This window comes from Alligator sinensis, unplaced genomic scaffold (assembly GCF_000455745.1).
Source record: "Alligator sinensis unplaced genomic scaffold, ASM45574v1 scaffold1719_1, whole genome shotgun sequence".
In the NCBI taxonomy this organism is placed as follows: Eukaryota; Metazoa; Chordata; order Crocodylia; family Alligatoridae; genus Alligator; species Alligator sinensis.
Window position 1 is genome coordinate 658,490 of NW_005842507.1, and position 10,682 is coordinate 669,171.

The 10,682-nt window shown below is 40.0% G+C and overlaps 1 protein-coding gene across 3 annotated transcripts in view; it reads right to left on the bottom strand.

Moving 5' to 3' along the window:
* The window catches only part of CAPZB (capping actin protein of muscle Z-line subunit beta), an 83,471-nt gene that overhangs the window by 35,908 nt on the left and 36,881 nt on the right, over positions 1-10,682 (bottom strand). For all 3 annotated transcript variants that reach the window (XM_014523584.2, XM_014523583.2, XM_025213140.1), the window contains exon 3: positions 5,082-5,203. In XM_014523584.2, the coding sequence (XP_014379070.2) occupies positions 5,082-5,203 (122 nt within the window). The remainder of the gene's footprint in view (positions 1-5,081; positions 5,204-10,682) is intronic.

Genomic DNA, 10,682 nt, shown 5'->3' on the forward strand with positions numbered 1-10,682 from the left:
AGATGATAGGCAAAAGCAAAATAGGACCCAAAACGCCTTTCAAACTGTCCACATTAACTCAGCTGCTTATGGGAATGCCGTATTACAGATTATTTCTGGCCCCAGGCTGACAACTGTTTGTAGGCAGGCAGATGCCCCGGAACATTTCACAAGAGCTGTTTTGGGAGTGCAAAGACAGCATTAGGTGTGAAACCAATGTTCATGTGGTTGCACCCACAGCAAGAATTCTTCGCCTAAATTGGTAGGTACTTGACTTGAAGCCAGTCTCTAACACCTTGAAACTAGTCATCTGCAACAATTTGTATGCAACTTTAAACTCCAGACCGAACTGGGTTGCTGCTTACTCCACAGATCTAGAGCTGTCCAGCATCCAACTTCAGACCTGAAAGATTATAAATACAGATCTACGATAGAAGCCGCATTCCAGTCCTGCCACAAATTAAATGGACAATCTTACTCCATGTGTTATATGCCAACATGAAATAACAAAAGGAATGGAAAGCCACTTCAAAGCCACTAGCCTTTACTTCCGATTTCTGGACCTCCTCTTCAGAAGCATTAAGGCCTCACTCTTGCAAACAGCTTCATACGGAGCCCCAATAAACCGAAACAGGTTTTGTGCATGTCCAGATTGGAATCAGGGTCTATAATTGTAATCCTCACTAGAGGACAGTCATGGCTGTTATAACTGTTTAACTTTTTCCAGATTAGGGGGATGAGGGAGAGGGGGAAGCGCATGAAAACATGCTACAGTTCTGATATTCATTAAATCAGGGTAGGAGAAAACAGTATGCATGTCAGTATCTTTTAATATTTAAAAGACAGCAGGATAAAAAAATTAAAATCTGTCATTCAATGCCATTCTGCCATGCCATCCCATTTGCTTCTGAACCAGGTTGAACATTGCAGGTTCCCTGAAGTTGGGGACAATTTCAGAGCAAGTATTAGACCTCTTTTGCAGACTGCAGGAATGAAATTTAAGAGAAGCCTATAACTTGGATTTCTTCTGGCTAGTATTTTCTAACCATTACAGCTGGAGCCAGCAGTCATTTTATCTAAAGAAATTCATAACCCTCCCCAAAATGTTTTTAGTGGAAGAGCACTTAGCCTCCATTTAAGCTTTTAAATGTGTTCTATTTGAAGAAAGACAGATGGACAAAAGTGCTTAGATTTCAAAAGTCAGGCCTCTGATTTCCCTAAAAGAGAACGCTTTTTGTTTCAGCTAACAGGTTTCAAACTGTGCTGTTGGCACCGACTTCCCCATAAGGATTCCATTTAAGAGAATGATCAAACATACTTAGGATGGAAATGTGTGGAGAAAGTCAGTCCTTGAAGTTTTATATCAAAAAAAGCTCTGCCTTCACACTCTGGATTCCCTGGCCCCTTGATATCCCCCAGACACCGTTGTTATTACAGGGGAAGTCACAAGTGCAGGCAGGACTATATGCATGGCAGCTGCTACTAAAAGTAGAAGCAGGCAATTGTGAGGAAGCTAAAAGGAAAAAAAAAAAATTTACTAGCCTTACCTTTGCAGGGAAAAGACCTTAAAAAGGAACTTTTTGACAAGTCATATTCTATGTTCATAAAATAAATGTTAATTAAATCTGAAAAAAGGGAATAGATTTCAATAGCATGTGTTGCCCCAAAAGCTGTATTGCATTTCTCTCACTTCCAACTCAATCCCACAATATTCCTGCTTGAATTAAAAAAAGGTAGAGAACAGGGACAACCTGAATGCCACAACTGCTGTAAGCATGAAGCCAAATCCTGCTGTCCTTATTCAAGCAAAATTCTCGGAGGAAGAGCTGAAGTATTTAGTCCCAGAGGTGAAATCTTGGTTACACTGGGTGCATCTACACGAGGCGCTTACTGCACATTAGCCTAATAACACTGCACAGTAGCATGGCAGTTAAAAACTGGGCTAACAGCCTAACAACACTGCGCAGTAGGCTAATACGCAGTAAGCGTCATGAAAAAAACGTGCCGGCACTACTGAGCAGTAACTCTAAGTACTGAGCACTCGATCAGAACTCTATTAAGCAAGTACTAAACGAAATGTGCAGTACCCAAGGCACATTAATGAACATGTAGATGCACCCACTGAAATCAATAAGACTCCCTTGTCTTATTGGAAGAGAATGCTGCCACAGAGGTCAGGAAAACCTACTTCTTGGTTCTCCCCCTTGCAGAAGTCTGGAGAGATTTAATTTCAGGTTACATGCTTTGAAAACCTAGAAAAAAGCACTAGAAGAACACGTAATAATGAAATGAAAATGGGCAAGTACAAGTAGCAGATTCTCAACCAAAATTAAGACTGAGGCTAGTTCTGACTGCAGCACTGTATGAGTAGAGACTTTCTAGTGTACTGTATAGTTCTGTGAATCTTTCAAGAGCCTTTGAGATTTCCATTAAAAGTGTAAGTTTCTCCTTGAATTCTGGCCTAACATTAATTAAATTAGACTAAGAACTGTTCTCAGAAACCAATCCAAAATTTACAAGAAAAAGAAAGCGTGGAAGTGTCTGAAAATTGGCCACCAACTGTGACCAGCACAGACAATGTTCCAAAATTTGCCCCGAAAAGTCGCAGGGACAATCTATTTTTGAAAGTATAACTGAAAGTGTCAACCAGTTCAAGAAGGAAGAACCACTTTAACCTTGAACACTAATTTTATTTCAAGGCTTCCACTGTGACCTTGTCTCCTCCCAGAAGCAAAAAGAAACTAACTCTCTTCACCTGGGTCAAATGCTTTTATAGTTCTCCTCAAACCCATGCTGACCTCAGCCAATTTCCCCGGGACTCCAGTTTTAAAGGAAAGGCTATGCAAACCAATTCAGCCCGGGTCAACTTTGGTATCCAAATCTAATGCATGAACACCTTCGTTTTAGATTCTTTGGGTTTAAGCCAACATCTGTTGGAGCAGTATCCTATATAAGATTGATGAACACTTCATTGCAGACACTATTTTATTTCCTGGCTCAGACACATCACCACAACAACTCAAGCAAGGATGCTTTCATAAGTTTTGCATCCCATTACAAACATTTCCCACCATTTTCCTTCAGAATAAAGTGGACCTCATTATTTTCTCCCATATTAAATCAAAACTAGATGATGAAACTAGATGAGACTAGACAGTCACCGTGCTGGGGTCACCTAACCCCAGTTGTCTTCCTGCCTAGAGTAGAAGGGCTGGACCCGATGATCTGCAAGGTCCCTTCCAGCCCCTAATGATCTATGAACAATGTGTACCCTCTTAAAAAAGGCAAAACAAGTATTCTATAATCCTATAGAGCTATGAATGGGTAAACTGAGGCAAAGATTAGTTTGGCCAAAATAGGTCAATCTTAAAATCTGGTTGGAGGGGAGGGAGAAATTAAGTCCAAGCCTTCTACTTCTGCAAGATATTCTGTCTAGTTTTGGAAAATATCAGCCAAAAAATATAGCAAAGTCCATCTCAGAACAAAGTTCCTGGATCATTCTAAGCAGATGAGTGGAAACCACCACTATGTTACTTCTCAAGCAGGGCAGGCCCAAAATACTGCAGCAGATCATTTCCAGTTGTCACCACTAAAGAACGTAAGCTCATACCCCAAAGTAGCAGTGGAAGCCAAACATGGAACCCTTATAATCACAACCATAAGGTGAGAGAGAAGGGCTGTGTCTTGTTAGCCTGGGATAAAAAGATCAACTATGGCCGTTACAAATCAGCTGAACATGTTCATTTAAGAGAGGAGCAAAGACTGGGTGATTTCATATTCCTAAAGATTTTTGGAACAATGGTTCTGTGCCTCAGTGAAGTCATTGGGAATGTGGCACCGCCATTTGATATTACAAAGAAGCAGTCATTGGAATAAAAGGCAACAAATAGCTTTAAGTGTTGGTTACTGAAACTACTGATAAACAGTAATAGTTCTAATAGCAACTGCAGTACAGAAGTATCAAAAGAGAAGCTGAATACAGAATGGCAACTCCCACATCAGGAACCTTTATTCTGCCATTCTAATGCAAGAACTGCTTTGGCTCCTTTTGCAATTAAGTCATATTTAAAAAAAAGACAGTTTAGACTGCAAATCTTGCCTCTGGATCCTCTACATCCATTGATTGCTGGTGGTGGCACCATCTGCTCGCGATTGAAGTTTAAAATAGAAATCTTCACACTTGAATACTTCAAGAACAAAAAACCGAAAGAACAATTTTAAGCAACCAAAACAATTACAATGAGTTTCCATAGACAGCCTGGATCCTGTCTGAACTGGATTTCTGTTGGTATATGCAGACGTGGGTGGCTCTCTCAAAAAAAAAAAAAAATCAGGAGCCTGAGGGGCCCCAAAAGGACACCTTCTGCATTGTCATCTAGAAAAATCCCTCCTCTTCCAACTATATAACCTCTCTGTAGTCAACCCACACTGCGCATTAGCCATTTTTAATGTTCTGGGGAAAGGGGAATCCCTAAGTGGCATGCAACTGCTAAAAGCTTAGGCTGGGTCTTTAAGCTTCACTTCTGAGAAGAATCGGCTTACCTAGTACGCAGGTTCACCTAGTACTGTAGAAAGAGAAAGTAACGTTCAGCCAAACCAAAACCATGATTAGCATCTGCTGTTCTCCACACTGCAAATTTTTTGCCACAGAGACCGCAATACATTACCAATAGAGATCCCGCCAGATGTCCAACCCTGGTGGACTGTAACACCACCAAAGCCATATTGCAGAAAACACTTGACATCAGCCATGCAGCGAAGTGGCTCACATGATTTGTTAAGGAACTGCAGTCAGAGCAAACTCCACCGATAAAGAAAAAACCTAAATTTTGTGCTAGCACATCTAATTCCTACCAGTCAAATTAGTGGAAAGATTGCCAGGCTCTTTGAAGCTTCCTTCAATGGTCTTCTAAAGCTGAATATAGAGGCAAGAGATTTTAGAATACAATTCTGGAAACTTAACCTCATAAGGAAGGTCTACTGGTTTTATTGGCAAAAATCAAAAAACAAGAGGAGGAAAAGGAAATGGCTTTGCTCTTTAGTAGCAATTCACACAGTGAAACTTTCACGATCTCAGCTGTCTCCTCAGGATATGAACTCACCTATATGAATCCCCATCTCTGTTGTAGTCGCACAATAGATAATCCTTTCCCACCACCTTATCTCGAGCGATCTTCAATGGCTGGTCAACAGAAGACAGGAGATCTTCGCAGAGGCTTGGGACCTGCCAGCAAGAGAAGACAGGAAATAACAATATTTAGATTACATGGGGCTGGCTTCTTCGTAACAACAGTTCTGTGATCGATGGGAAAAGACTGGCCAGAACTCAACACCCTGCTCCACTATGTTTGGGGAAAAAAGCTCTGAGATTCTTCCATAAAGAAGAGAAAAATATGACACCAACTCCCTCTCAGAAAAAGTTACACACCATTGCAGAACACCAAAACCTTATTCTCCCCCCCTTCCCCAACCCCAATAACTTCACATTTAATAACTTATCAACTGGTGTGGTCCAGTAAATCTAAATATACACATTCTCATGTTAGCTTCTTGCCAATGACAGCCAGTAAGCCAATTGTTGAGGACTGATGAATAAAGGTAAATATTTATAGTGGAGTAGAAACCAGAGAGCTGTTAAGAGAATAAGCTGTCCATACACTAGAATTTATTTTTTGCAGGCTCCTGCTCTGGGTGGAGTTTAGAATACTTTCCAGGCAGCCCGCCAACCGTTACCATACTAGCTAATAAAAGAAAAGAAAATATCAAATATATTTGCTACATAGGTAGCTTTGAATGGATCCATAATCCTAGCTGCCTCCCCATGCTACACCTGGAGGAAGAGACTCCAATCATTTGTTTTTAACATGGCAGAGCAGCACTGATGCAATGCAGGGGAGATGTGTTGATATATTAATCTAAAACTGCTCTTTGCTTGCATATGCCCTGGTCTCTTGCTCTAAAGCCAACTGTGGTTGCTTTATCAGTGTCAGTCTTTCAGTGACTGCAGATTTTGTAAGAGGCAGAATTATGGCTACACCTGATTTTCCTCCAAATCTAGGCTCCTTCTCCAGCCTAAACAGCTTAGAACAGCATTTACCTTGCACAAGCGTGCCGTGTTCCATGCGACAGCTAGCCAATCTGCTTCCTAAAGCCACTGTTAAACTCATGTATCCAATATTTTATTTGGAAAAAAATACTACACCTAACGTTTAAAAAAAAAAAAAAAAGACAAAATGCACAAACACTAAACACATGTAAATGGCAAGCACATAATTATAGCAAATGAGATCTAGATTGCTTAGGCCAGGGCTTTTCAACCTGTGGTCCCATGGAGGTCCACAGACTATGTCTAAGGGGTCCGCAAAAAATAACTATGATCAGTCAAAAGTATGTGAGTACCCATACTTCCAATTTAAAGGGGTCCATGCCTCCATTTACATTTTTTATTATTATTTATTTATTTTAGGAGTCCACAAGTGAGAAGAGGTTGACAACTACTGGCTTAGACCAACTAGATTTTGGCTGAACATTAGCCTTAAATTTAATGTGCAATCCTATAGTGCATTTAGTCACTACCTAAAGTGATAATATACATTTATTGTCAGCCGGTTGTATAAGTTAAAGACACTTTTTTTTCCAAACAGTACATGTAACAAGGATCTACACAACAGTTAAAACAAGCCTGCTCTGGCTGGTCATCTAACATTTAAAGCAGAGAGGGGAAAAGTAGTTACATGCTCCTACACTAGATTCAAAACAGTTTTAAATAAAAAAAACTGCAACATTTGGAAAGCTGAAAGCATCATAAAAATCAGCAGATAAGAAAAAAAGTTGCTATTCTTACATTGGTGAAAGAGAAAGTGAAGTTTTAAACCATTGTTGCTGCACTGAAGAAAAATGTCGAAAAACGGTGAGCGTCAAAATAGTTTTCACACCCTTCAGAGTAACAGAACAGTAGTGCAATTAAAGTAATATGAGAATGGCTTACTCTAGCAGTCACAGTATATTGGCCATAATATGCAATACTACCTTGGTCGCTATTTGAGAAGTATTTGAATTTTCAAATATCAAAACTTCAGAAGATGACCTGCAAGATGCAGGCAAATGTATTAGTCACAAGGTTCAAAAACTTTTGGCAGATGGATCCAGAGACTAATTTGGACTTTACAGAGGGAAATAAAGGCATTGAGAACTTGCTCCTCCAAAGATGCCAGGAGGACCCTACAATTATTTTGCTGATTTAAAGAATCTGAGGTTTGACATGGGTACCAATCAAGTTATGTTTTTGCCTCTAGGAACTGCTAGGTCTGTTATTGCCCATTTTCTTTGATATTTGCTATCTAAGCCCTACTGGCTCAAAAGCCATAATAGCAGAGAATGCTTTCTTATCAAATTAAATGGGTTAACAAGATATTAACAATACTGCTCACTGTTATAAGATACAAAAAACAAGACAAATTGAAAAAGCCCTATGCCAGACAGTTAAGTTGAGCAGGTTATATAGAGAAAGCCAGTGAATTAATTAAGGCTAATTTCAATATATCACCGGGAATTTTAATTTTTTGCGTTCTGCTGTTTGGTTGGTTTGATTCTAGTTTGTTGGTTTTTTTAATTTCTAGAAATTCAGAGGGACAAAACACAATGAACACACACCAGACAGTACATACAAATGAATGCTGCGTTATGAAGTTGTCAGGTTCTCAAGGAGGATGAATGTTTTACAGCACCCACTTCCATAAGCAGAGCTATTACCTAGTCTCAACACTCCTGCGCTTAATTACTATGATATGTAAGGGTTAGAGAGAACAGTCATAAGTCTCAGGTACTTCTGAAAGAAAAAAAAAAAAAGGGTCCAAAACTAGTTTAAGAGAAAACACCAGAGAAGTGGAGGGGGGGGGGGGGGGGGGGGGGGAAGGATAAGGCAACAACAACAACAACAGAGTCCCTAGAATTTTTCTCCTCAAAACTGGAGAAATCCAGTACACTAAGGAGTTGATTATACAGAGATAAAAATCAGAAAGTGTCATGCCACAAGCTAAGTGAACTGATGTGTTTGTGTTCACAAGCCCATCTGGTTCCACTTTGTCTCTTCCTCTTCTCCATTAGCTATGAATTTCTGACTGGCTATTCACAGAAAGCAACTCGAGATGAACTCTTCAATGGAGACGCACAGAAATGTCAGATGCATGAGCAATAGAATGCAAAATGCCTTCATCTTCCAGAGCTGAGCTCCTTGTGCCTCTTAGAAATGGCCAGCTGAATAAATTGCATCTTCTGATCTGCTCTTTGGCCGTTGCCCATTCTGGTGAGATAAAAATCTAGAAACAGCCTGCTCATTTCTCCTGCCCATTTAGATGAATAACAGTGATGAAAACATGATTTAGAAAAAAGCAGCATTTTTTCCCCAGATTCCAATTCCAATCTACTTTTGCTCTTATTACTTGTGCTTGGAAACAGTCCCACAATGCAAATTCAGTTGAAGGCCAGCAGAGGTCTCTCTGTACAGTTCAAAATGGAAAAGGATTCTTCCTACAAGTAATAAGCTAAAGCATTTTAAGAAACCCCCAAACTAAAAATGTAAAGGACAGCAGACTGGAGTCCACTCAACTGCAATACTGCTCCTGCACAGTTATCTGGATGCTGCAAGGAAATCCCGTGGAAAAGGACAAAGAGAAAAGTAGTGAACAGTTCTGTGCTCTGAAGGACGTTTTAAACAATCTGGCGCACCACAGCCACAAAGCATGGTCACCGTCCGATCAAGGGTGCAAGTTAAGTTAAAGGGATGCCCAAGGCTCCCAAATAGACAAAGACTCTGGTTGACAAGTCTGTTCCTCCAATTCAGTTTTGCAACAAGGGCAAGCTCATCTATGCAAGAAAAAGAATACTCTTTGGGGATGATCCAAATTGTGGAATGACCTCCCTTAGTTACAAAGGACCATCACAAGCCTCACCCTCTTCTTTAACTGCATGGTACATGCTTGATGTTGCTATTAAGTGGTTAGAGAAAGCGAGGTGTACATGTATAAATCAGCCTCCACTACATGCACATCTGTCAGAGCACATGTGCGTGTACACACACATACACACACCCTCACCCCTCCTTCCCAGGAGTTGGTCATGCTGCTTCCTGCACTATTGAAAGACATTCCTACTAAGGTGATGAGCAAAGCACAAACCTAGAGCAAGGGGTGCTGGTTGTAGCCGTGTTGGTCTAAGGACATAGGCAGACGAGGTTCTTTGGGTAAATCTAATCTCTTTTATTAGACCAACTATATAGCTCAAAAAAATTCTTTGCAAGCTTTCAGGTACAAACACCCTTCTTCCTTGAGTGAGATTCACAAAAAACGTCTTTTCATCAAGATATTTCAAAGCACTTTACACAGTTCAGTATCATTACCTCCATTTTACTGGAGGGGGGCAGGTTTGAAGTAAAGCACCATCATAAACACTTGATTCCTATATTCTTTTGAGACCTTGCAATAATGCTTGCACAACCATGCTTGCGACAGAAAGGCTCAAATCTTTCAGCGACTGAAATTCTTAGCTAATCATTTCCAGTGATATTTGCAGCTCATGCTTCAATATGGCAGCACAGTTAGAGTAGACTTCTGAATTATTACAGTATCATCTCAAGTGTTTAAAAGAATTGCAAACATTTTTTCTTCACAGTTTTGCAGGCACTGTTAATCTTCAAGCTCTTAAAAAAATATCAGTTGCAATGATGCACTTGTGTCCATCACTTGTTCTTATAAAGACTTATGTGGCTTCAGACAACTGGTGCAGCAGTTTTTTCCAGTATAAAAACAAATAGGAGAGGGGGGGAATAAACACCAATTTAAATTAGTGCGCCGAGAGAACAAATTGTGTTTTTGGTAAAAATTTGAAAAAAATCCACCTAATGTGCTCTAGAAAGATACCACCTTATTCTTCCCTAATTTTTAGCAAGCCATTTAAGTATGGCAGTCACCCAAGGGGATGGTTATTTTATAGCATTTATTACATCAGCTATTCAGCAGCTGCTATGCTTCCTTTCCAAGGCTGGAGTTGCACACACTATCTTTCATATTCCACATAGCAGAGCTGCTTATACTGTAAGGTAGTCTGAACAAGTTGTATGCAACTTTAAATACTTCAGCAACATACTTGTTAGGATATTTGATTCCCAGTGCTTGGCTCTTGTACAGTTCAGACTAGTAGTTCATTTAACGTGATATTAAATGTAAAATGCTACACTGTTCACTTAGCCTGCTTAAAATTATTCATTTGTGGATAAAAATACCAACAAATGCTGCTGCTTTTTTTTTTTAATCCCTTCTTCCTTTAATACAGTCAAGCATGAAGCCAGCCTGACACTTCTGTAAACTGCCAGTACACCTGTAGATTCTGTGCGATTCTGATTTTCACTTAAAGACAGACAAATGCTTCCAGACCTCAAAGTTGCCAAAAAACGCTCAATTCACATTTAGAAGGGTAACTGAACCTTTGCTATTCTAAATTTGTAGAGCTCCCAAAACAGCAGTTCTGCAGTACAAAGCCCCTTATCCACCTTCATGGGGCATTTACTGGAAAGTCAAAAGACTAAGCAGCAACTAAGATAGTTTACTACAGATAATGGCACATAGATGAAGAAGCAAAAAAGAGTAAAATCTGTGTGGGTAGCAGTGACTGACGAAAGGAAAAATGGGGGGGGGGGGGGGTTACAG